At 52.4% G+C, this 26,414-nt stretch overlaps 1 protein-coding gene across 4 annotated transcripts in view; it reads left to right on the plus strand.

The window, feature by feature from the left end:
* The window catches only part of PLXNB2 (plexin B2), a 94,845-nt gene that overhangs the window by 41,488 nt on the left and 26,943 nt on the right, over positions 1-26,414 (plus strand). For 2 of the 4 annotated variants that reach the window (XM_036762132.1, XM_036762133.1), the window contains exons 3-6: positions 21,122-22,238; positions 22,708-22,890; positions 23,223-23,354; positions 26,080-26,180. In XM_036762132.1, coding sequence (XP_036618027.1) covers positions 21,122-22,238; positions 22,708-22,890; positions 23,223-23,354; positions 26,080-26,180 — 1,533 coding nt within the window. Of the gene's footprint in view, positions 1-15,413; positions 15,495-19,353; positions 19,374-21,121; positions 22,239-22,707; positions 22,891-23,222; positions 23,355-26,079; positions 26,181-26,414 lie in introns of those variants that run through there. The other 2 variants (XM_036762134.1, XM_036762135.1) reach the window with 2 other exon arrangements.

A 26,414-nucleotide genomic window follows, 5' to 3' on the forward strand; every position in this document is an offset into this window, starting at 1 on the left:
CCTTCTCCTTCGGGGGCACTCAGCTTCAGATTCAGGGTCACTTGCCGTGGAGCCTCTACCTGTGTATCTGCAGTTTGTCATGGGGCCCTTGCTTGAAGACCCATCCAATAAACAGGCCAGGAGGCCTCTCCAGAATCCTATTGATGGCATGAGGTTTAGAGTTTCTCCGAAAGGCCCCGCTCAGATGGGATTGATTATAATAATGTTAATGTTGATAAAGGCACACACATTGTCTTATTCACAACAATTCTTAGAACTTGCTTCTTAAAGTATAAATGGGTATCGCAGGAAGGTATATTTTACAGATGAGGAAACAGGCTCAGAAATGTGAGGTGTTCGGCCCGAGGTCAGGCAGTCAGTCGGGCAGTGAGCATTTATTAAGTGCCGATTATATGTCAGGCACCGTGCCAAGAGCCAAGGATACAAAGAAAGACAAAAGACGGCCCCTGCACTCCAGAGTTTAAAATCTAATGGGGGAGGACAGATGGCTGCAGAGCGCTGTGTAAAACACAATATAGAGAGGAGAAATTGTAAATAATCCCAGTGGGAAGGCTCTGGAATTAAGAAAGGCTGGGAAAGTCTTCTTGCAAAAAGTGGGATTTATGGGACAGAGAGTGTTCCAGGCACGGGGGAAAGCCAGAGGAGATGCTCCAGGATGGAGAGAGAGAAAAGAAAATGGGCTGGAGATTAAGGTGGAAGAAGACTGGAAAGAGAGAAGGGGGCTTAGGCTGTGAAGGGCTTTGATTGCCAAACAGGATTTTTGTATTTGATCCTGGAGGTCATAGGGAGCCACTGGCTGAAGTGAGCATGGTCAGACCTCGGTTTAGGAAGATCGTGTTGACATCTAAGTGGAGGGTTGACTGGATGGGACAGCTTCTGTTGTATGCAGAGCCATTGGCTGAGAAGATATAAATCTCCACCTCTGCCTCCACCTTCTGATGATTTAAAGCCCTTGGGACAAAGGGTTCCATCTCCTATCTCTGGGCCTTTGTCCAGGCTGTGACCTAGCCTGGAATGCCATTCCTTCTCATCTGTCTGGAATCCCTTTCTCCCCTCCAGACTGAGTTGAAATCTTCCCTCCTTCAAAAGGCCTTTCCCAGCAATGTCTCACGGTGTGTCTTGTCTTTTGTCAGGGTCTGGTGCCAGTCTCAAGTTCAGTCCCTCCTCGCCTCTACCCCCTGGATGGAAACTTCTCAAGGGCAGGGATTATCTGTGTTTCCAATACAATGTCTAGTTAGCAGCAGCCACTGCCTGGTGGGTGGCATTGAATTGCCTCCTGAGGAAACCCTTTCCGTAGAATATAGGATTCCATCCCTGGACCAGCCCCTTCCTCAAGCTGTGCCTCAGTTTCCCTTTCTGTAAAATGTGGATGTTGTACTTGATGGATCCCAAGGTCTCCTCCAGCTCGTGAACCATAACATTTGGGGGCTGTGGGGGGGGTCCTCTCAGGCTGGCGAAGATCACTCTGGAGGCTGTGGGGTCCTCTGCAGGGCTGTGGGGACAGCTCTTGGGGCCTGTGGAGGCCGTGGGGTCCCCTGGGCCTGTGTTGGGAAAACATCAGATCTCCTGCCTCCTGGGAGCCCTCAGAGTCTCCCTCCCTCTGCTTGTTTTGTTTCTGGGTTGATTTGTTTAATGCTCTCAGCTAATTACTGCTTTTGCATATTCATGGACCAGCCTGCCCTCCCTCCCCTGGCAGCTGTGGGGACTGACTGAGGAGGAGGGGGGAATGTCTTGGCAGAACCAGAGACCCATCCCCCTCTTTCTGGGAAAAATCTTATCTTTCTATCAATCACAAAGTGTTTCCTGAATCAGCCAGGGGACCGGGCCTGGGTGCTCAGTGGACCTGTGCATCTAACTGACTGGGCGACTTTAGGTGAGGCCTGAGGGCACCACAACCCCAGGATGCCCAGGTGGGGTGGGAAGGGGGTCGGGGAGGCCTGGCCTCTGCTGGGGGCTGCTCTCAGGGGCCTCTGCTGGGGGGTGGGGGCTGTTCTCAGGGGCCTCTGCTGAGGGTTAGGGGCTGCTTTCAGGGGCTTCTGCTGGACAGTGGGGGCTGTTCTCAAGGGCCCCTGCTGAGGGGTGGGGGCTGCCCTCAGGCTCAGTTTTCCAAGCCAATTGCTTTAGGAGTAGGGTTTTGACCCTTCTGGGCCTCTGAAGTTTTTCACTATGCTTCAGCCGGAGGAGATTCAAGAGATGGATTACCTAACCTCAGGCTGCCCAGCATCTAAGCCAGACCCAAACCTTGGAGGGCATGGCCACATTCAGCAGATTCAGCCAAGCACCCCTAAGCACCAGTATGTTTGGCCTGTTAGGGACCAGAGCAGCTCCTGCTTCTGGCTGGCTGGTGGGGATGGCCCCTCCACATTCCTGGGGCCTTCTCTGGGCCACCCTGCTCTGTTCAGCCCAGGGCCTTCACTCCCAGGCTGCTTCTGTTCTCAGACTCCTGACTGAAGGTCCTGTACCATCCCCGACTAGAAGTGCCTTCAGGGCAGGGCAGGGCAGGGCCTCATTGGCCTCTCCTAAGTGGCTATACTTGTGGGGGAGGGTTAGGAGTCTCCTTGTTCTACTGACTAGGAGTTAAGTTCATGGAGAATCTTGTAGAATTTCATGCTTCTAGAAACCAGGCTGTGCAAACAGGGCCCTGACTTGGCTGTTACTGACGTTCCTCCTGCCTGTGGCGAGATAGGGAGCCAGCGGTGGAATTAGGACAAGTAGGTCATGGCTTCCTGGGCACTGTGTTTGAGGAGAGACATTGACTGGGCCTTAGAGGCCTGATGTGCTTCAAAAGGACATAGGTGGGCCATGGTTGCTGTCTTTGGGACTGCCTTCATCTGCTTGGTGAGGAGCAGGGGGGGGAAATGGAGGAGAGTCCCATGAGCCCATGTGCCCATGAGCACCGAGTCAACAAACGTTTATTATGCATTTACTGTGTGCCAGGCACTGGGAACAAGAAGGGCTTCCTCAGAAGGTAGTGAGTTCCCTGCCATGGGAGGTCTTGGAACAGAGGCCAGGGATCCTTGGTTAGGTAAGACGGTAGACTTGTGATTTTCCTGCTGGGCCCCTTAGATGGGGGGCAGTCATGGCAGGAGGGGGTGGGGAAGCTGAGCCCCTCCCAAGAGCTGCTGGCCAGGCTTTCGGAGCCCTCACAGGCATCAGGCTTTATTATCAGCTCTGCTCTTCCTTGGCTTGCTGGGAGCCAGATTTGGGAATCCTCTTGTATTTGGGGGACCGTCAGTCTCTCTGGCTGCCTTCCTCAGCATTGCCAGCCCCTGGTGGGGAGAGATGGAGGTGCCCACTCTCCCCTGGCAGGGTCCCAACCCCCTTTCCTGGAGGAGCAGCTGGAATTTGGCTGTGTCGTCCCCCCAAATTGCACCCTCAGCTGACAGAGCTGTGAAGGAGGGGCCGCTTGGCAACAGGACTGACTGGCTGCTGAGAGCTAGAGCTGAATGAAATATCCCGTTTGTTTGTTTCACGCCCTGATGGGGACCATCTGCCGTGTGAGTTGGGGGGGGACAAGGGGGGCTCAGGGTCTGTTTGAGGGAGACAGCCTTGGTTTGGGGAGGCTGAGGTTCTCTTAGGTGCAGGAGGAAAATGGGCATAGCCCTGGGCTCCAGGGCCGGGGCCTCTAGGAGCACAGAGGATTCCGTATGACCTCATTAAAGCAACACTCAACCCAGGTAGGGACCTGGTGTGTGTCTCTGCTAGAGAGGAAGAGCCCCCAGTCCCCATGGTAAGCAAGAGGCTGGGAGGTAGGTGTTATCCTCCCCATTTTACAGATGGGGAAGTTGAGGCTGAGAGGTTAAGTGACCTTCCCCACCATGCTTGTAAGTATCTGACTGCTGTGCCATCTAGGTCACTCGACCACTTTGAACCCCCATCCCCCATTCTGTAAAAAGAGGGGGTTGAACCGGATGGCCTCCTGGGTCCCTTGCAGCTCTAAAGCTCAGAGTCTCAGAAACTGGCCTGGGTGACTGGAAGGATAGTGGGCCTTCACCAGACACAGAGAATGAGGAAAGCCCATGATCCGATAGGAGATCCTCATGGACCGTGATGACCCTGAGCAGCCAAGGGCCTGCTGAGGTGGGAGATTCCAGCAGCACCTGGAATGCTGCTTATGTTGTGATTTGTGAGCCATCTGTGTGGAAGTCCTCAATGAAGCCAAGGGGAAAATGGGGAAAAGGAAGAGGGGGGTCACGGAGCAGGGCCCTCCGGGGGTCCAGAAAGATGGGGCCCAGAATGAGCAGGATCCAAACCAGACTGTGGCCCAGAGCCAAGGGAGGGGGGTGGCCAGAGGCCGACGGAGTCCAACAAGTCCTTGGACATCGAGGAGAGGGAGAAGAAAGGAAATGGGGCAGCTGAGCAGCCCGGGTGGTTGTTGGCCCTCAAGAGGTCACTAGAATGTCTTCAGTGAGGGAGGGGTAGGCACAGAAACCTGAGAGGAGAGCCAGAGGCTGAGGCCTGGCTGGCTGAGTGGGAGGTGAGGAAGCAGAGGCGCCTGGTCCACAAGTTTAGCCATGAAGAGACACAGAAAAGATGAAAGTCAGGCTGAACGAGTGGCAGGGTCGAACACAGGCTTTTTTTAGAAGCGAAATCAGAGCCAAGTATTTCTGCCTTGTCTCCATGGCCTGTTATCATCCCACCCGCCCCCAGCCATCGTCCTAACCCTTCTTTGATCCTCCTCCTTCCCCCAATATAGCTAAAAACAGCAAAACCCGCTCTGTTGTCCTTGGCTGATGTTGACAGCCTGTTCTCCCACGGCAACCTGGTGGCTGCCATGATTCCTCCGGGGCTGGGCCAGCCTGCTCTCCGGCTGCTTCCCAAGGCTTGACAGCCCCAGCTGGCTGGGAAGCTCCCCAGGCCCTCCATTGCCCTCCGTGGACAGCTCCCCCTTGTCCCCCTCCTGGACTGGACTTGTTTGCGTTGTCAGAATTTCATTGCTGAGCTCCCCAGCGGGAGGTTCTGAGGCCGTGGGAGCCTGAGGACTTTTTTCTCTGTTTTCTTTGGAATCTGCTCCTATTCCACCCCCAAATGGAAGGGAAGGATGGTTTTGTCTTGGAGCCCCCCTGCCCCTCCCTCTGCCTTGAGGCACACATCCCATCTCTGGGCTGTCCTGAGGAGATCTGTTCCAGCTCTGACCTCCTGAGGCTCTGAATTTTCCAGCACTTTTGACATGGTCCCAGCTTCTGAGGAATGGTCTCTTCTTTGGGGGCCCTAAAGGCTCTTCCTCAGCTGACTACTAGAACCATCCCCTTGGTCTCTGGGAAGAAGGCTGGTTTCCCAGAAACTCAACTTCTGGTCCCAGATGGTGTATGGACATTCTTTTTGGCCACTGTTAGTCTGATGGTCTCCCTATTTGCTCCAGGAGGCAGGGGGAGATGTGAGTTTTGGACAGATGGATAGATGGACAGACAGATCAGGCTGGTCCTGGCCTGGGAGAGAGCTGATCCTACATCTTTGTCAGACCACGTTTGCTGGGAAATGAGGCATAATCATGTCCGTGGTTTGGACAGCTCCATTAATTTGGCAAAAAGAGCTTTGGGAGGGAGGAGCTGGGCATTGCAAGTGGAGGAGGCAGGGGCTGGGACCTCTCTGAATACTGTCCTCTGAGGCTCCCCATTGACTCTGTGCCCATCTCTGTGTGAGCATGGGTTTGCCAGGGCAAGCATGATATTAGCTGAGCTGACTTGATAATGGGGAGGCCAGAGCAGGAACCGAAGGTCCACTCGGCATCCAGGAGCCCTCTGGGACTTTTCAGGACTTTCCAGGACCTGGGAAGGTTAGGAGGGAACATTGAGCTCAGGGGCACTGGGTAAACTTGGAGGGGGAGGGGGCATTGACAATGTCTTATCAGCGGCTGCCACGGAAGCTGCTGGAGAGGCAGGAACTGATCTCGTGGAGGCCAACCGTGACCAGGGTTGGGTGACACCCCACCCCAGCCCACACTGAGTATCCAGGCTCCAGCCACAGCTGCTCCCGCCTCTCCACCCCAAAAAAGTCCCCCAGACATTTTTGGGAGGGGGTGTTGCCTGGGAACAGCTGCTGTCCCCACTAGCGCCAGCACCCTGGGCAGCTTCCAGCAACAACCATGGCAAAGATGAGATCTGGCACCTTCTTGGCCAAAGGGAAGGAATTAGCCAGGCAAGAAGGAGGGGGCTGGATTCCTGCCCATATGGGAGAAGGCTCCTCCCCTCTGGCCAGGACTTTTGCCTGCTAACTGTCCCCTGGCCCTCCCCCACCTCTCCTTTACCCAGAAGGTTCCTTCATGGTTACTGTGAGAGAGCTTCCCACAGTTCTAGAGCCTTGCCTACCTTCTTAGCCTTAGCTCATGACAATGAGTTGAAGATACTGAGGGTAGCTACCCTCAATGAGAGGAGACTCGGTGAAGTTCTCTGAAGGACTGTCACAGGAGAAAGGGCCTAGCCTGTTCTGTTTGACCCCAGAGGGCAGCAGCAGAGAGGCCAATTCAGGTTCAAGGTCACGAAGAGCTTCCCATAATGAGAATGGGATACTTTGGGAGATAGTGAGCTCCCCGTCCAAGGTCTTCATTCACAAGCTGGCTGATGATCTGGTGGTGTGGTGGTGGATTGGATGGACTCATTGGGCTAAGATCCCATGATTCTTCTTAAGGCTACATGGTTCCGTGAGAATGAGCCACATGCTAGGAGACTTGGGTTCAAATCCTAGCTCTGTTACTACCGACATGACCTTGGGCAGGGTCTCTGTGCACCTCAATTTCTGCTTTTAACATGAAGGGGTAGGGTCAGTGTTCTCTAAGATCCTTCCCAACTCTGCCATTCTGTGATTCCATTAAGGACCAAATGCTGATGGTGCCACCTGCTGGTGATGTGGGTAACTACAGCCCAGCTCTATTAGCCAATGTACATTCTCCCACCTTCCTCTCCACACAGGTTCCCCTGTGCTTGGGCATAGGAGGGATGATTTCTAGGATCTGTAAGTGTAGAATCTGGGACCCAGCATACCTCTGTCTGGAATGGGGTTGGGAAAATGGGCAGTGGAATCATTTGGAGTGTTGAGTATCTAGTGTTCACTGGATGGCAAGGACTTTGGCTTCTTCCTGACCAAAAGCTTTCACTTCTAGCCACCGAGGGTTTTGCTCCATAAGAATGAATGCATTTTTTTCAATTATTTAGGAAGCTATCATGGAAACAGAATTTGATTCTGTAGCCATCTTGGCTAGAACTGTGGTCATTCTGGGAAGTCCAGGGGCCCTTTTACTGAGGGTGGGACAGGGGCGTGATCCTCAGCATCCTGAGGTTGACCCTTCAGGTCAAGGAGTTGGGTAATGTACCCCTAGTTCCCATGTTAGAGGAGCATCTGGAACCTGCCATTCACAGATTCTCTCTTCCATTGGTCTTGCAGATAATTGCCAAGCCCAGCAGGAGTCAGACCCAGCCTGAGACGGGGGCTCAGGCCGGAGTCATGCAGGACAGGCTGTAAGTGAGACATTTCAAATGAAGGGGCTTGTTGTGGGCCCTCTGAAAGGGCAAGGGCACTTTGGCCTGTGAGCCCTGGGCACTAATCCTGGCCTTGCCTTCAAGGCAGGGGTGGAAGGTAGTAGGTAGTGGGATGCAGTGGGCAGAGCCTACAGGACCCTGGTTTGAACCCGAACTCTGCCATGCTCTGTGTGACCTTTCGGGGCTTCAGTTTCTTCCTCTATAAAAGAAATGTTTGGGACAAGATGGTTATAGGATCAGGGTTCTAGAGCTGGAAGGGACCTGAGATGCCATCTGGTAATCCAGCCCTCTCATTTTACAGATCAGGAAACTGAGGCCTGGGTAGCCCTGACACTAAATTCACGACTTGCTTAAGGACACACAGGTGTAGTAAACATCAGAAAATGACCCCCAAGTCACTCCTCACCCTAAATTTAGGGTCCTGTGTTCCTCCTGCAGAGCCCAGCTGGTGTCAGCTTAGGAGGCTAGGTAAGGGGAACAGGGGAAGCTTATTTTGGCTCAGGTAGGAGTTTATTGAAAAGTGCTCCCGGTGTGTCCAGGAGGGCAGCTAGGGGGCGCTGCAGCAGATAGAGCACCAGGCCTAGAGTCAGGAAGACTCATCTTCCTGAGTCCGAACCTGGCCTCAGACATGCTGGGTGACTCTGGCCAAGTCACTTAACACCTGTTTGTCTCAGCTTCCTTATCTGTAAAATGAGCTGGAGAAGGAATCAGCAAACCACTCTAGTACCTTTGCCAAGAAAACCCCAAATAGAGTCATGGAGAGTTGGATATGACTGAAATGACTGAACAATGACAAATGTGTCCAGTATCACGCTGAATGCTTGGGGATACAAAGAGAAAATCCAAAGGGTCTCCGCTCTCAAGGAACTAATGAGGAGACCAATCCATAGAGGAAGGCCAGCTCCAGGACAGACGGAAAGGTCCTGACATCTTCAGAGCATGGCTGGAGGGCCTGGGGTAAAGCCCAAGTGACCTTAGGGTCCAAGAGCAGGCAGAGCAGATGGTGGTGCCCAGGGCACAGCAGTAGAGTAGATGGAAAGGCCCAGTGGTCCACAATCTTACCAGAAAAACTGTGGTTGGTGTAGTTGGGTGGGTGGGTCTGGGTATGCTAGATAGATGCTCTAGGGGCTCAGGGGGCTCCTCCCATATCGATGTGAGGTGTGGAACACTAGAAGGTGAAGCAGGTGTCAGGTGGGTTCAGAGATGACCGCAAAATCACAGGGAGGTCACACCGCCAACCCTGGAGTAGAGATACGTTTGTGTGTCCCCTACCCCCATCTGAGACCATGTAGAAAGGGCCAGAGTCAGCCTTCTGAAGATGTCCTATATGACAAGGGATCTGAGTTCAAGCCCTGACTCTGCTACTTCTCTCTGGCCTTAGTTTCTCCCTCTATAAAGTGGGAGTGTTGGAGTAGATGATCCTTTCGGCTCTAAAGCTATGATCCCGTGACCAAATCCTGTCCCTTTCTCCCGCACCCCTGACCTCAAAGCCAGAACCTAAAAGCCATGACCATCACCCATTTGTATAGTAGAGTTTTTAGAGCAATGTCAGTGGCTAGGTGCCAGTGTAGGTGACTGAGCCAGTGTAGACAGTGAGGCCAGTATGAACAGCTGGCCTGGGACAGACTGTACAGTGGCACCTGTTAGGCTGGTGGAAGTAGAGTGATGGCAGGAGCTACACCAGTTGTGAAACTAGTGTAGGTGGCTATACTGGTGTAGACAGCCACAGTGGTGTGGGTAAATGGGCCATTGTAGATGGTTGTACCGGTGTAGATGGTTAGCATAGTATACGCAGCTAGGCAGGCGTAGACACATAGTGTAGGAGAGTTGATAAAGTGCGGGACTTGTTAGGAAGACCTGGATTCGGATCCTGCTTCTGACACCAGCTGCATGATCCTAAGGAAAGCCTTCCTCCCCTTTGAGCCTCAGATTTCTCATATGTAAAATGGAGATATTAGTACCTATACTACTGACCTCTAGTGCTAACACCTTAAAGCCCCAGGTGAGGGATCTGTGTTTCATCTATTAGGACCATCATGAAGAGGATTCCGGGTGACCACACTAGTATAGACTAGAAGAGCTGCCAGCTCTGGGGTGGCCTGAACTCCTGAGGCCTCCCAAGTGCTGCTGCAGATCACCAAACGCTTCGCTTCTGTATCTATTCAGCCTCTGGCTTCTGGCTGCGCCTGGCCTGAGCGGTGGGCAAAGGGGAGAAGATCAGATCTGAGGGAGAGAGTTCTTAAATACCTAGGTTTTAAGAAACTGGGGTCTTTGGTAGTAAAAGGTATACTGCCTGGACCTGTGTAGACGAAGAGACCAGAGTGGGTCTTGGAATAAGGTGTCAATGGCAGAAGGACTGGATTCTGAGCCACTCAGGGTGGGCGGGTAGGCATCATGCTGTAAGGTGGAGCTGTTCAAGGAAGGACAGGATGGCCAGGTGTAGACAACAGACAGGTCAGAGTGCTTGGACAGAATGAGCAGGTGTAGATGGCAGACAGGTCAGAGGAGATGACCATAAAGTCCCTTTCTAAATTTCTTTCTTTATTTATTTTTCTACATTTACATATTAGTCATGTTGTGGGGGAAAAAACAGACCAAAAAAAAAACCTTGAGAAAAATGAAGAAAGTAAAAAAGTCTGCTTCCATCTGTATTCAGACGCCATCAGTTCTTTGTCCGGGGGTGGAGAGCCTTTTTCATCCTAAGTCCTTCAGAGGTGTCTCGGATTGTTGCATTGCTGAGATAGCTAAGTCATTAAGAGCTGATCATAGCACAATTTTGCTGTTCCTTTGTACACGATACATTTCGCTTTGCATCTGCTCATGTAAATCTTTGCAGACTTTTCTGAGAGCAGCTTCCTCCTCATTTCTTATGGCATAGTAGTATTTCATCACAATAACACAGCCCAATTTGTTCAGCTGTTCCTCAGTTGATAGGCATCCCCTCAATTTCCAATTCTTTCCCACCAGAAAAGAGCTGCTAGAAATATTTTTGTACATACAGGTCCTTTTCCTTTTTGTTTTTTCTCTCTTTTGAGATACAGACCTAGTGATGATATTGCTAGGTCAAAGGGTTGCATGGTTCTATAGCCTTTTGGGCATAGTTCCATTGCTTTCCAAAATGGTTGGATCAGTGCACAACTCCACCAACAGTGCATTCATTTTCCCCATATCCCCTCCAACATTTGTTATTTTCCTTTTTTGTCCTATTAGCCAATCTAATAGGTATGAGGTAGTACCTCAGAATTGTTTTAATTTGCTTTTCTCCAATCAATAGTGATTTAGAACATTTTTTCATATGACTATAGCTAGCTTTGATTAATTCATCTGAAAACCATTCAAATCTTTTGATCATTTATCAATTGGGGAATGGCTTTTATTTTTATAAATTTGACTCAGTTCTATATATGTTTGAGAAATGAGGCCTTTATTAGAAAAACTTGCTTCAAAATTTTTTTCACAGTTACTATTGCTAATTGTATTTCCCTCCATCCTATTTCCTCCTCTGTTTATTCTATTCTCTCTCTCCTTTCACCCTGTCTCTCTTCAAAAGTGTTTTGCTTCTGACTACCCCCCCAACAATCTGCCCCTCATTCTATCACATCCCCTGCCTTTTTCTTATCCCCTTTCCCTCTTACTTTCCTGGAGCATAAAATAGATTTCTATACCCAATTGAATATGTATGTCATTCCCTCTTTGAGCCAATTCTGATGAGAGTAAAGTTTGCTCACTCCCCTTCACCTCCCTTCCTCTTCCCCTCCACTTTCTTCCCTCTTTTATGTGAGATAATTTACCCTATTCTACTTCTCCCTTTCCCTTTCTCCCAGTACATTCCTCTCTCACTCCTTAAATTTATTTTTTTAGATATCATCCCTTCATATTCAATTCACACCAGTGCCCTCTATCTATATATGCAGGATCTAACTGCCCTAATAATGAGAAAGTTCTTGTGAGTTACAAGTATCATCTTCGCACATAGGAATGTAAATAATTTAACCTTACTGAGTCCCTTATGATTCCACTTTCCTGTTTACCTTTTTATTCTTCTCTTGAGTCTTGTATTTGAAAGACAAATTTTCTATTTAGCTCTGTTCTTTTTGTCAAGAATGCTTGGAAGTCCTCTATTTGGCTGAATATCCATTTTTCCCCCATAGGATTATATTCATTTTTACTGGGCAGGTGATTATTGGTTGTGATCCTAGCTTCTTTGCCCTTGGGATTATCATATTCCAAGCCCTCTGATCCTTTAATGTAGAAGCTGCTAAATCTTGTGTTATCCTGACTGTGGCTCCACAATACTTGAATGGTTTCTTTCTGGTGGCTTGAAATATTTTCTCCTTGACCTGGCAGCTCTGGAATTTGGCTATGATATTCCCAAGAGTTTTCATTTTGAGATCTCTTTCAGGAGGTGATTAGTGGATTCTTTCAATTTCTATTTTATCCTCTGGTTCTAAAATATCAGGACAGTTTTCCTCGATAATTTCTTGAAAGATGATGTCTAGGCTTTTTTTTTTTTTATCATGGCTTTCAGGTAGTCCAATAATTTTTAAATTATCCTTCCTGGATCTATTTTCCAGGTCTATTTCTTGACGTTTAACTCCTTGTTAAAGTAGGACTCTGCTTCCAGGGTGGAGGGTTTTGTGCAGTTGTTTTCAGAGGTACTTCTAAGGACCTATAAGTTATCAGTTTTTCCAAGGTGGTATGATCTAAGGAAAGGTGTTTACTACTCTCCTGGCCTGTACTCTGGTCTGTGAGTGACCACAAGCACTTTTTTCTGCCTTGGAGCTATAAGCACAGTCCCTGCTCCATTGAGGCCACAAGCTCTGGTGTGCTAGTGCTCCTCCATGCCTTGGGACTGTGACCGGGATCTGAGTTTGGGCAAAGCAACAGAGTCCTGCCCCCAGTGCCAGCAAAGAGACCCCTGTAATCTCCTTCTGATCAATTGTTCAGCCCCCTTACTGTCTGTGGGCTGAAAAATTATTCCATCCTGTCCTTTTGTGGGTTCTCTGCCATCTTGGCTCTGCCTCCCCTTTCTTTTTTCTTTTTCTTTTCTTTTTTTTTCTTTTAGAATTCAATTCAGCATACCTTTATTTATTTAAAAAAATTTAAACACTTAAAGTTTTGAGTTCCAAATTCTATCCTGCCCCTCTCCCCTCCCTGAGATGATAAGCAATCAGATATATGTTATACATGTGCAATTATGTAAAACATTTCCATATTAGTCATTTGGTACAAGAAGACTTGAATAAAAGAAAAAGAATGAAAGAAAGGAAAAATCAGTCTGTTTTCCATCAGTATCAGTTCTTTCTCTGGAAGTGGATAGTATGCTTCACCATTATTCCTTTGGAATTGTGTTGGATCATTGTATTGCTGAGAATAGCTAAGTCATTCACAATTCTTCATTGAACAATATTGCTGTTACCGTGCACTCTCCTGGCACTGTTTACTTCACATTGCATCAGTTCATATAAGTCTTTCCAAATTTTTCTGAAATCGTTGTGCTTGTCATTTCTTATAGCACAATTGTATTCCATTACAATCATATGCCATAGCTCGTTTAGCCATTCCCCAATTCATGGTCATCTCTTTGATTGCCAATTCTTAGCCACCACAAAAAGAGCTGCTACAAATATTTTTGTACATGTGGGTCCTTTTCCCTTTTTATGGATGTCTTTGGGATACAGACCTAGTTGTGGTATTGCTGGATCAAAGGCTGTGCATAGTTTTATAGCCCTTTGGGCATAGTTCCAAATTGCTCTCCAGAATGGTTGGATCAGTTCATAACTTCACCAATAGTGTGTTAGTGTCTCAGTTTTCCTACATCCCCACCAACATCCAGCATTTTCTGTTGTATTAGCCAATCTGATAGGTGTGAGGTGGTATCTCAAAGTTGTTTTAATGTGCATTTTTCTAATCGATAGTGATTTAGAGCATTTTTAGCTTTGATTTCTTTGTCTGAAAACTGCCTGTTCATATCCTTTGACCATTTATCAATTGAAAATGACTTGTATTCTTAGAAATTTGACTCAGTTCTCTATACATTTGAGAAATGCAGCTTCCCCTTTCTAAATTTAAGTTTCCCATCTGGAGGCAGAGTATGGAAGGCAGGCTGAGACTGAATGACCTTCCTGGAAGAGGTGAGGGAAATCTGTTTGAGAAACTACTGGGGGAGGAGGAGGGGCCTCGGAGGCAAGGCTCAGTCTGGAATGAATTTTCCGGAGTTACAGTGGAAAGGAGCCTGGGCAGATGGTCAGAGCTGCCTTCACGGAAACTTACCTCCTGCCCCTTGCTGGGAAGGACAGGCTTCGAAGGAAGCCCCAAACCATGAGCATGAAGGGGCTCCCCGGGGAAGCTTGCAAAACAGGAAGTGCTTGGAGTCCATTCTGGGAAAGCCTGGCTGGCCCTGGCAGTGAGATGGCCAGCCGTGGCAGAGAGCAGGGGGGCCCTTAGAGTTCCCAGCAGGAGCTAGAGTCACCTTTCCCCTAGGAGCCATCCCCTGCTGCATGCAGGGCTTTGAGCAAGGTCTGAGAAGAGCGGGGTTGCTATGAGTTTACCCCAAGTCTCTCCTGCTGCTACTTCCATTGAGGTGGGACATGAGCTGGTTAGTATGGTATAGACAGCTGCAGGTGGGCTTTCCTGGGTCCTCTGAACTCTGAACTTTGAGTCAAGCTGGGCCAGGTTGAGCATGGTCAGGAGCCAAAGAATCCTGCTTCCTGAGCTCCCATCAACTCCAGCCAGAGGACTGTGGGCTCTGGCACCAGAAGGGACCTCAGGGAGGGTATCCCAGAGCCGAAGCCAAGGGCTGGGCTGAGTTGAGGGTAGTGCCCGGGTCTCTTGAAGCTTCACCCAGAGGGTCTTTCCCTGGGCTCAAATAAATGTTTCTATAGCACATGGCTGCCCCTCCCCCCATATGGTGGCCTCTCATCTTACTGGATGGAGACTGAGAGAAATAGCCCAGAGACCTGTGGCTGGCTTGCCCCCCAGCAATGATCTGACTCAGGATTGTTGTTGCCGTTGGAGACGTGGGGCTTTTGTTATTTGTCCTGCCTCCCAGGGCCTTTTTAGTGGGGTGTCTTTGGTTGCTGTCAAAAGTGGGGTTGAACAATATGTGGGGCCAATTGCTTTGGAGTATCTGGACTCTGAGGATCATCACATCTGCCCCTCCCCCCCATTCTCCCAAGGGTATTTGGAGGAGTCTGTGCTGCTCTACTGGGGTCTATGGTGTATTGTGTTGTACATGTCTGTTGTATCTTGTGTCAACATCCTGGTGTGTGGCTGCCCTATTGTGTGTCTGTGGGCCGTTGTGTGGTGGGCCCATTGTGTGTCTATCCATATCTCATTCTGCGTGTCCGTGGCCCATTCCGTGGCTGGCCCATTATGCTAACAGCAGGTCATGTTCCTCCATACTTTCCATATAATGACCCCATAAGAGTATATCATTATCCCCAGTCCACAGATAAGGAAACTGAGACTCAGAAGGCAGTGACTTGGTCAGGGTCACACAGTAAGTTATTTCTCCCAACTCCCACCACTTCCCACAGAAGGCTGACTAGGCTCACTGGGGACACAGGCCCATCTTCTGGAGAATCCAGCCTTCAAGGCCACAGAGGGAGGGTGAGTGAGTGATTCACCCTGTGGGCTCAGAAGGCAAGAAGTCCGATGGAGCGCACAGCCTGCTTGCTGGGTCCCTGGGCCCCAGGTGAGGGAGGCCCGAGCCCCTGGCTTTCCCTCCCCCCCACTCCCAGCTGGCCTCAGCCCTGGCCGATTAGATCAGCAAGGCCTAGCCGGCCTCATCCCGGGAACATTCCAATCATTCCCCCATCAGCACCGGAGAGGAGCCGAGCCAGGCTGAGGGAGGGCCTGAGGGAGGGCCAGGCGCTGGGGAACTTTCCTCCCTCTCAGCCCCTCCCGCCCAGAGCCAGCTGGCCTGTCCCAGCCCCATACAGTGGCTGGGAAGTCCTCAGACCGCCGGCAGGAAGGTAGGCTCTTGGCTCGGGCTGCAGTGGGCCAGACAGGACGGAGGTGAGTGTGAAATGGGCCTATGGAGGCTCTGGGGTTGGGGGTGGTTCTGGGGGGGCTTGACACGCTCTTCCCTGGGGCCTCCGCATTCATCGTCAGGCACCTGGTATAGGCAACCGGTGAGTGGCCAGAGGCAACGGGAGAGTCCAGTACTTCTGGCAGCTCCTGGAGACAGGCCTAGGGAGATTGCTTTGGGTTAGGAAGGAAGGTGAGGAGAGAGGATGGCCCCATGAGGAGCCTGGCCCAAGCCTGGGTCTGCTGACCTGGGAGAACTAACAAGCCTTCCTCCCCTCCAGGCAGGGCCTGTTCCTTCGGCCCAGACCTCTGTCAGTGTCCAACTGTCCCCTCAGCCAGAAGTTGGAGCAGGCCCCTTCCCTGCTATGACTCAGTTTCTTAAAATGAGAGGCCTGGATCAGATGGCCCTAAGGATGGCCCCAGAGTCTGCACAGCCTGTGTCTGACTCTCTGCTCTGGCTTAATCCCCCTCACTGCCACCCCTGGGAAGCCATCTCCCAGATGACAGGGCCCTGTTCCATACGGCCCTGATTCTCGCACATCACAGGGCCCTGTGTTCAGGGGGCATTAGGAAAAGTCTGGTGGAAGGGATGGATGTGGGCAAAAGGGCTGTGGTGGAGAGGGCAGGGAGGGCCTAAGACTGAGCCTGGCATGGGGGAGGGAAGGGGGAGCAGCCTGGCTAGAGAGAGGGAGGTGTGGAGGAGAGGTCAGAGGGAAATGAAACCCTGTAGCAAAATCGGGGCCAGGCTGTGCAGGGCCTTGAATAGTGAACCAGAAGGCCCCTACTGTGTAGGCTGGGCCTTGAGGAGGGGAGTGCTAAGGGGGTCAATTGCACTGATTTGGTTTTGTAGAAAGGGAGGCAGGCTGAGGGTGAGGGTGTGAGCTGGGCAGGTGGGCCATGGGACTGATCCAGGAGGCCCAGTGGGGTGTGGGGGAGAGAGGCCTCAGGGCCGAGCCTGGCAGCGGGGGCTGGGAAGGTCCTAGAAAGATTGTGGCTCCCTCCACAGTAAGAAGGGGCAGTTTTGCTGGGGGAAGAATGCCACGCTTTCTAAACAGCCTGTTTACAAATGAACTTGGAAACAACTTTTTGTCAGTTTTACAGTAGAGGCTGTTTTCTTTCAAGAGTGTTAGAGGGAAAATTATAGCGGTCGGAATCAAATCCGGCCTCTCTGCGTGCCTCGGTGTCCCCATCTGTAAAGCAAGGGAGTTGGAATAGATGGTCTCTGAGGTCTCTTCTGGCTCGGTTTTGGGATTCTGGTGCAATGATCTGGCCTCTCCTTTGTCTGGGGTGCTGTATCACCAGTCTGGAGGTGTCTCTGAAGCCCCTGTCCACCAAGGGGCACAGCTCTCTCTGGGCTTCTTAGTAGCTTCCCAGTCTCATTTGACAGATGAGGAAAATGAGGCCTAGGCAGGTGACCTGCACCCAAGGTCACATCGCTAATAAATGTCTGAGGCATCATCTGGACCCCAGCTCGGAGTGATTCCCCTCAGCGGGCATTCACCAGTGAACTTGCCTGCTTGTACCCCTGGCTGGGCTCTGGGAGGGCTTCGAAGCTTAGATCAGACCTCAGCCCTGCCCTCATGTTGCTCCCAGGCTAGAAGGAGAAAAGATACCCAGAGTTCAGAGATCATGTGAGGGGAGACACAGCACAGGCGAGGGGAAGGAGGGGGCAGGACTGAGGGCCCCAGGGCCAGTGACTGGACAGAACTGGGGCTTCTCACCACATGTGCCCCCATCCTCCAGCCACCCGTGGCTGGAAATGGAGTCTCCACCACCTCCTTCTTCTGGGCTCCTGGCCCCCCTCCCCATCCACTCTTTTCTGGGCCTCTAGTTGGCTCCGGGGTGGAGTGGCTTGTCCTCCCACTTTCTGTGAGGGGCCAGGCAAGGGGGATGGAGGTGGTTCAGTCCTGGAGGAGGGATCTGGGCTGGAGGCTCTTAGTCTAAGACAGAGAGAGGGAAAGGAGGCATTCAGGAAGATTCCAAATGAGCTAGGGTCTTCTGGCCTCTTTCTCTGCCTGGGCTGGAGACGGCTTAAGCAGCTGATTAAATTCTCAGCTTCTTCTTTCCAGAGTCCTGGTCATGGGGCTTGGATTTTCCCTTCCCTCATGGCCCAGGCCCCTCATCGTGGAAGAGCAGGCTGTTCTAGGGCTGAGAGGGATGTCAGTTATGAGCACGAGGGACCACATGTGCATGGCCATGGTCATTGTCCTTCCTAGGGTCTAGTACACACATGCATACACACACATATATGCATACACACAGAGATGTGCGCATACATACACACGCACACCATCTCATGGCCAGGAAGTAGCAGTACCTTGTAAAATGTGCTGTGCTGTCTCTTTGTCTCTGTCTTTAGGTTCTTGTCTCTCCCCCCACATAACATAATCACACATGTGCCAGCTTGGGGGGGGGCGAGTGGGACCCTGTGTCTCTCACTCTCTTTCACACCTCTCCCCACCCATGTCTTCTCCCCCCCATTGGGGGGCACTGAAAGGGTCTCAGGAACAAAGAGGGGATGGAGGGGGCGGCATCTCCAGAGCAGTCCCTCCCCCCACCCCAGGGGGCTGATCAGATACAGAATTTTCAATGAGCCCTGGGAAGCCTTGGAGCCAGGAAGGGAGGAGAATGAAATGTTTCCAAAGGAGCAGATTTGTAAGTCAATGAGCCCCAAGCCTGCCCTAAGTACAAGAGACCCGGTTGCAGCCTCTCTGTGAATTCGTACGTGTACAGATGCAGACATGGACACGTGATGCCCACATGTACATGTACAATCTTGTGTCCCTGAGACTATGGCCATGGGTACAGAATGGGGGCTGTCTGTGGCTCAGCACACCACCATGTGATTGCCTCTGGGGGACAGAGCAGGGGGGCCTCCTGGGGCTCTACTGGGGGATTATAAATAGTGTGTCCCCAGTGGTGGCGGTAGGCGTGTGAGGGCCTGTAAGAACCTGGCCTCAGGTGAGCAGCTACTCAGGGAAGTGGGGCTCCCAATTCCTGGGGCACTGAGTCTATTAACGCCTTAGCCTTAAATACCCCAGAAAGGGAGCAGAGGACCACAGGGCTCCTGAGGCTTCTGTGGGTGGCCTGGCGGGCTTGGGAGGAGGTGAACATCTGTGGACCCTAGTGTGCTTCCATCAGGGCCTTTGGAGCTTCCTGCACACCTGTGGTGGGGGATCTGTGTGTGTATCCATGGGCGTGCCTTATGTTCCCAAGCTCTCGTGGGCTGTCTGACTGCGTCTGATCACAACAGGAGGCATCTGGGCCTAAATCTTGCCTCAGTCCTTGCTGTTGACTCATTTCAGTCGCGTCTGACCCTTTGCGCCCTTATTTGGGGTTTTCTTGTCGAAGATGCTGGAGTGGTTTGCCATTTCCTCTTCCAGCTCATTTGACAGATGAAGAAACTGAGGCAAATAAATAAATAGGATGAAGTGACTGGCCCAGGGTAGTAAATGCCCGAGGCCTCAGTCATTGACCAACTATCTCTGATCAACCCTCGGTCTCCTCCTCTGTGGACTGGGATTATCCTTCTGTGTGCGCCATGTGTGTCTGTGTTCACGTGTGGCAGAGACAGCCAAGGGGCGCCACACTGAGAGAAGCCTGGACCTGGAGTCAGGAAGTTTGTTGTTGTTCATGTCCAACTCTCCGTGACCCCATTGGGGATGTTCTTGGCAAGGATACTGGAGCTGTTTGCCATTTCCTTCTCCAGCTCATTGTACAGACGAGGAAAATTGGGGTGGCGTTTCTGGGGTCACAGAGCTAGTAAATGTCTGAGGCGAGATTTGAACTAAGAAAGAGGAGTCTTCCTGGCTCCAGGTCTGGCGCTTTATCCACTGAACCACCTAGCTGCCCCGGAGTCAGGAAGACGTGAGTTCATATATGCTATCAGACACTCAGTAGCTCTGTGACCCTGGGCAAGTCACTTAATCTCAGCCTGCCTTAGTTTTCTGATCTGTCAACTGGGAATAGGGGTTGTTGTGAAGACCAAATGAGATACTATTTGTAAAGTGCCACGTAAATGCTAGCTCTTCTGTGTGTGTGTGTGTGTGTTGGCATGTCCATACCTGTATTTGCATAGGTCCATGTGTGTGTATTGGCAGGTCCGTGTGTGCATTTGCATAGGTCCATATGTGTGTATGTGCCAATGTCTCTGTGTGTGTGTGGGCGTGTGTATGTGTGTGTTTGCATAGGTCCATATATGTGCGTGTGGGGGGGCATGTGTACACGTGTGTGTTTTGGCATGTCTGTGCGTGTGTTTGCATGGGTCCATATGTGTGTTGTGCCAATGTCTCTGTGTGTGCACATGCATACGTGTGTTTGCATAGGTCCATATGTGTGTATGTGCCAATGTCCGTGTGTGTGTGTGTGTCTATGTGTGTCTGTGTGTGGGCATGGGTATGTGTGTGTGTTTGCATAGGTCCATATGTGGGCATGTGTGTGTGGGCATGTGTACATGTGTGTGTTTTGGCGTGTCTGTGCATGTGTTTGCATAGGTCCATATGTGTATATGTGCCAATGTCTGTGTGTGTGTCTGTGTGTGTGTGTCCGTCCGTGTGTGGACATGTGTATGTGTGTGTGTTTGCATAGGTCTGTATGTGTGTATGTATGTGTGTTTTGGCATGTCTGTGCATGTGTTTGCATAGGCCCATATGTGTGTGTGTGCCAATGTCTCTGTGTGTGTGGACATGTGTATGTGTGTGTGTGTTTTGGCATGTCTGCACGTGTGTTGGCATATATCTCTCTGTGTGTTTGCATGTCTGTACCTGCATTTGCACAGGGCCATGAGGGTGTGCGTCCATATGGCACTGCTCTCAGCTCTCCGAGCCTGCCTCTTGGCCCCTCCGGGTGCTGACCATCTCAGGAATGCAGGTTCTGAGCTGGATTCTGACCTCCGGTCATCAGGTCTAACCCAAGTCCTGTCTCTTGCCCTGTTGTCCCCTCCCCCATAAACAGGTTGATAATCTCTCTTACACACAAACTCGGCACCCTGGGAAGGTTGGAGAAAGCTAGGGAGATGGGGGAGGGGTGCTTGTGACAAATCCTCAAACAGGATCAGCTGGCAGCAGACCCTGGGGCTGGGGGAAAGGAGGTCTGAGGCCTCCTTTTCTACTTTCCACTCTGAGTCTCTGCAGCCTCCCTATACCACCATCCTCAGAGATCTGGGAGTAGCAGTGACTATCCCTTAGGACAGGCCATGGTGAGACCTTGGACAAGGAAGAGTAGCCGAGATTCTGTCTTCCCAAAGGGGCCGAGATCCTGTTTCCTCTCCCCAGTGCCAGGCAGGGAGGGTCTTGTACTTGTAGAGTGGTCACAGCTTTTGACAGGGGGTGAGAGGGCAGCCAGGAGCTCTGAGGTGGACCTTTATTCCTTTGTTCTGGGCTTGGCCTGGCTCATGTCAGGCAGAGACTGTGGGGTCTGGCCTAGCTCTGCCAAGACCCTGTGTTTCCAGGGCCTGAGCACAGAGGGTGACTTCTGGGGAGTTAGAAGGGGTCATAGCTCTGACCTCAGGGAGCTGCCAGTCTGAAGGGGGCAGAATCAGGAAGGGGAGGAGCGATGTGGCCCTCAACTCAAAGCTTGGGGTGAGCACTGACCAACCCTCACTCCTTTCCTCACAGGGTCCTGAGGAGCAGGATGGTGTCCTGGGTGTGGGCGCTGACCCTATGGAGCTCCTTGTGGCACATGGGCCACAGCTCGAGGCCCAGGAAGCTGGAATTCTTCCGCAGTAAGACAGAGTTGAACCATCTGGTGGTCGATGACGTGTCAGGGACTGTGTACCTGGGGGCTGTGAATGCCCTCTACCAGCTCACTGCTGACCTCCAGCTGGTCCACATGGTGAACACAGGGCCTGCGCTGGACAACAAAAAATGCACACCCCCCATCGAGCAGAGCCAGTGTCAAGAGGCTGTGAACACAGACAACGTCAACAAGCTGCTCCTGCTGGATCGGCCGGGTGGGCGGCTGGTGGAGTGTGGCAGCCTGTTCAAGGGCATCTGTGCCCTGAGGGAGCTTGGCAACATCTCACACCGCATCTTCTACGAGGACAGCAGCGGCGAAAAGTCCTTTGTGGCCAGCAACGATGAGCGGGTGTCCACAGTGGGGCTGGTGACCAGCGTGGGCAAAGGGGACGATGACAGTGGGCCTGCCGAGCGTGTGCTCTTTGTGGGCAAAGGCAACGGCCCCCACGACAATGGGATCATCATCAGCACGCGCCTGCTGGACCGCAAGGATGGCAAGGAGGCCTTTGAGGCCTACACGGACCACACAGCCTTCAAGGCAGGCTACCTCTCGGCAAACACCCAGCAGTTTGTGGCTGTGTTTGAGGATGGCGACTACGTCTTCTTCATCTTTAACCAGCAGGACAAACAGCCGGCCAAGAACCGCACCCTGGTGGCACGCATGTGCAAGCAGGACCCCTTCTACTACTCCTACTTTGAGATGGACCTGGAGTGCCACAGCAGCTCAGGGGAGGTGTACAGCATCTGCCACGCGGCCTTTGTGGCCGCCCTGGGGGCCACACCTGGGGCCAGCCAGGTACTCTTTGCAGTCTTTGGCAAAGATAGTAAGAGCACCAGTGACAACCCCCGCTCTGCCCTGTGCCTCTTCTCCTTGGACGACATCCACCAGAAAATGGAGGAGAACAGGAACAAGTGTTATACGGGCGCCCAGGGCAGTGGCTCCCAGACCTTCTACAAGCCCTTCCACGGTGATGTCCAGTGTGCGAGCCACGGGCCGGTGAGTCTGTCTACGGGGAGAAGAAGCAGGGTTGGGAAGACTGGCAGCGGAGGCCAGGGGGAGCAGGAGCTCTGAGGGGCCACCATCACCCTCCCAGGAAAGGGCTGCCCCCTCTTGGGGGCTGTGGGCCGTGTCTGGAAGACTGGCCAAGTGACAGATGTTGTGTTGAGTTATTCATTCAATAAACCTTAAGGGAAAACAAGTGCACTTAGTCAGCACCTGCTGTGTACAGAGCCCTGCCATGGTGGGGAGCTTTCAGAGTAACAGGGATAACCCACAAAATTCACGAGTGGCATAGGATTGCATGGGAGAGAGCTAGACGAGAAGACGGGACTAGGGCTGAGCTCATTACTGAGGTCGGCTTAGGCCCCTCTCCAGGCCTAGGGATGTGGCATGTTGGGGAGGGCAGGCAGCCACAGAGGTCAGGGAAGAATAGTGGCCAGGGATCTCACCCCTCCCTGGTCTGCAGATGGCCAGCCAGAGTTTCCGCTGTGGCTCTGAGCACCTGCCCTACCCCCTGGGGAACCGGGATGGGCTGGTGGGCACTGCTGCGCTGCAGAGAGACGGCCTGAATCTGACAGCGGTGACGGTGACGACTGAAAACGGGCACACCGTGGTCTTACTGGGGACCTCCGACGGCCGCATCCTCAAGGTGAGCCTGGGAAGGCCTGTCAGGTGTGTGGCCTCCCTCCTCCCCATGTCTGCTCTGTTGCCCCAGGGTCTGTGGCCATGAACAGGGTACATCCCAGGGGGTAGTCTAGTAGTGAGGAACCTGTCCTCTGGAGCCCACAGGCCTGGGGCTTCCTCTCAGTACACTGATCATGACCTGGGGCAGGGCATTCCCCTAGGGGAGGATGCCCTGCTCTGTCCCAACTGGGGGTAGCGGAGTGTGGTTCCTGAAGACATCTCAGAAGGGTTCAGCCCCAAAAGGGGGCCTCCCTCCATGGCCAGCTCCTCAAACCCCTGGCCTGCCCCTCTACTCAGGTGTTTCTGACGGCTGACGATGGGGAGTCCAAGGAATACGGTTCCATCCTCGTGGAGCTTAACAAACGCATCGAGAGAGACCTACTGCTGTCCGCCAATGGGACAAATCTCTACGTTATGACCCAGGACAAGGTAGTGGGCCCAGCCAGTGGCAGCAACCAGCCCAAGCCCAGAGCCCAGGCTGCAGAAGCATCCAAAGGGCCTGGAGCTGAGTTCCTTGTTAGCACCAAAATCCATTCTGTCTCTGTGAGGAGGGAAGTGGGGGATGACAGAGGAGGAGCCCTAGGCCCTGGCCTCAGGGACCTTCCAGGTTGTGAGAAGATTGGGCTTAGACCAAGGGCAGAGGCAGAGGGCCAGAGCTGGGGTGGGGGGAGCTCCGAGGCCTGCAGGCTCCCTGAGGGGTGGGTGGCTAAGGGATTCCTGGCACAGTGGCCAGAGTGGAGCTCATGCTCCTTCCTCATTCCTTGTCCTGGGAGTCCTGCGTTGCTATGGAACTGCCTGTGAATACCTCCCACCCTCCCTGTGTCTCTGTCTTTGCCTGTCTCTTCTCCCTCTCTGCCTCCAGCACAGTGGGCACCTGGTAAGAGGCTGTGGCTGTGTGTGTGTGTCATCCTCCCTGTCTTTGTCTCTTTCCCTTCTCTTATCTTCTGATCTTTCTCTGGCGCTGTCTCTCTCCCTCTCTGTCCGTCCATCTGTCTGTCTGTGTCTGTCTGTCTTCTTTCCCTCCTGTCTTTTTCTCTCTCTCTGTCTCTGTCTGTCTCCCTCCCTCCCTCTCTCTGTCTCTGTCTCTCTGTCCATCCATCTGTATGTCTGTCTCTCTTTCTCTGTCTGTCTCTCCTCTCTCCCTCTCTGTCCATCCATCCATCTGTCCGTCTGTCTCCCTCCCTCCCTTTTTCTCTCTGTCTCTTTCTCTGTCCATCCATCTGCCTGTCTGTCTCTCTTTGTCTGTCTCTCTCTCTCTTCTCTCTTTTCTCTCTGTCCATCTGTCTGTTTCTCTTCTTTCCCTCCTCTGTCTCTCTCTCTCTCTCTCTCTCTCTCTCTCTCTCTCTCTCTCTCCATCTATCTATCTATCAGTCTCTCCCCGCCATCACCCTTTCTCCCTCTCCTGCTTTGGAGATAGCAGGGTAGCCAGGAATCTGGGTCAGCTCACCTCTCTGGTACCCATGGGGCCTTTGTGGGGGTGGGGCAGGCAGCAGCCAGATTCACTGGGGGATCAGGGTTTACCTGGAAAATGGCCAGGATACCCGGCGCTGAGGGCGGAGGTGGGGGGATGGTAATGATATTTCAATCACATGCCAATGTGCAGGGCACTCACCTCACTGTTTCTGGGAGCAGGAGACCCCTAGGGAGCTGGTTGTGAGTGGGAATACCAGACCTGGACATAGGGGGCTGACTTAGAGTCGTCCCCTCACCAGCCCCCCAGGAATGAGTAGGCAGTGGTCCACAGGAAGGGAGGAGGTCATGGAGCAGAAGCCAGATCTTCTGACCCAATTTTTGCTTGTTTCTCACTTTTCACAAGCTTCAGCTCCCTCCTAGGACATGGGCCCAAGCTGTGGCTGGGATGGGGCCAGAGGGTGGGCGAGCTGCCTGGGGGCAGCTGACTGAAGGGAGGGCTTGGGCCTTTGGGATGCACCCGTGGACTAGGCGTGGAGGCTGGTGCTCCTGGCCCTGTGCCTGGCTCCTAATGTGGGGAGCCCTGGACCCTGCCCTCCTGGTAGATAAGCAGAAATCAGAGACCAGCCAGTATCCAAGTGGGTTGGCACACAGAGCCATAAAAAGGAGATAGCTCATTTAGGCCACAGGGGTGGGGAACTTGTAGCCTCAAGGCCACATGCTGCCCTCTAAGTACTTTTGTATGTGTGGCCTTTTGACTGAGTCCAAGTTTTACAGAACAAATCCTGTTATTAAGGGGATTTGTTCTGTGAAGTTTGAATTCAGTCAAAGGGCTGCACTTGAGGACCTAGAGGGCTACATGTGGCCTTGAGGCTGCAGGTTCCCCACCCCTGGGTTTGGGCTTTGAATGCCAAAATGAGGGAGCTTCAATGCTGTTTGGCAGGCAGTGGGAGAAGTCAGGTGAGGTTCTTTAATAGAATTGATGTGGATTGATCTGGGAAGGCTGGACCAGAGAGGGGAGACTTTGAGAGATACAATCCGTCCCTTTTCTGAGAGTCCCTGTCATCTGAGGGTGGAGGCGCATGCGTCCTGGGCCCTGTGACAGCAGAAGTAGGGAAGCCCTTTAGGAAGTGATCAGCCAGTCCAGAAAATAGCCACAAAGGGTGCAGACAGGGCCTGTGGCTCTGGGAGTGTAGGGGAAGGGTCAGAAATGAAGGTGTAGAATTGCCTTAGCATGAGGGCTTGACCTCCAGACCCCTGGGTCACTCTGCTGATGGGTTCTAGAGAGGGAAGTGATATGTGGAGTGGACAAACAGATCTAGAATCTGTGTCCAGCTTAGAACCCAGCCCCAAATGGGAGCCAGCTGTGGCCAGGAGCATGCTGAGCTGCACCATCCAGAAGCTAGACCAAAGCCAGTGTGCTACTAGGGGTGGGAGGAGAGAATCTAGAGCCAGGGTGCTATGGGATGTGTGTGTGTCTACAACCATGGTTGGGGGGGATCTAGCACCAGGGTGCTGGGGGGAGGGGTTGTCTAGAGCAAGTTTCAAGGTGGGAGGTGTCTGGAGTAAGGATGCTATGTGGGCTGGGTGGTTGTCCAGAGCCAGAATCCAGCAGGGACGACACATTTCATGCCCCAAGGTATTGGTGGGGACCTTGAGAAGCTTCTTGGCTTCCTTCCTCATCCCCAGGCTAGAGGTCTTGGGGCCTCCCACCCACCACATCACCCCCTTGGACTTTCTCTAGGTTTTCCGGCTTCCTGTTCAGGACTGTCTAAGTTACTTAACCTGTGAGCAATGCCAGAATTCTCGGGACCCCTACTGTGGCTGGTGTGTGCTTGAAGGACGGTGAGTAACTGTATTGGGGCCAGGCTACAGGGAGGCAGGGCTGGGGACGCCTGGGGGGCCTGGGCAGGTGGCCACAGGGACCAGATGTGGGCATCAGAGAAGGAGGGGAGGCGTCCTAAAGGGGCCCCCAATCTGAGTCCTCTAGGGGCTGTGGCCTCCCTCAGCCCTCATCATGGGCTGGGCTTGCCCTCAGGAGAGTCCCCATTCTTAGTATGGAGGCCAGGTCTGTCCTAG

This window comes from Trichosurus vulpecula, chromosome 5, assembly GCF_011100635.1.
Source record: "Trichosurus vulpecula isolate mTriVul1 chromosome 5, mTriVul1.pri, whole genome shotgun sequence".
NCBI lineage: Eukaryota > Metazoa > Chordata > Mammalia > Diprotodontia > Phalangeridae > Trichosurus > Trichosurus vulpecula.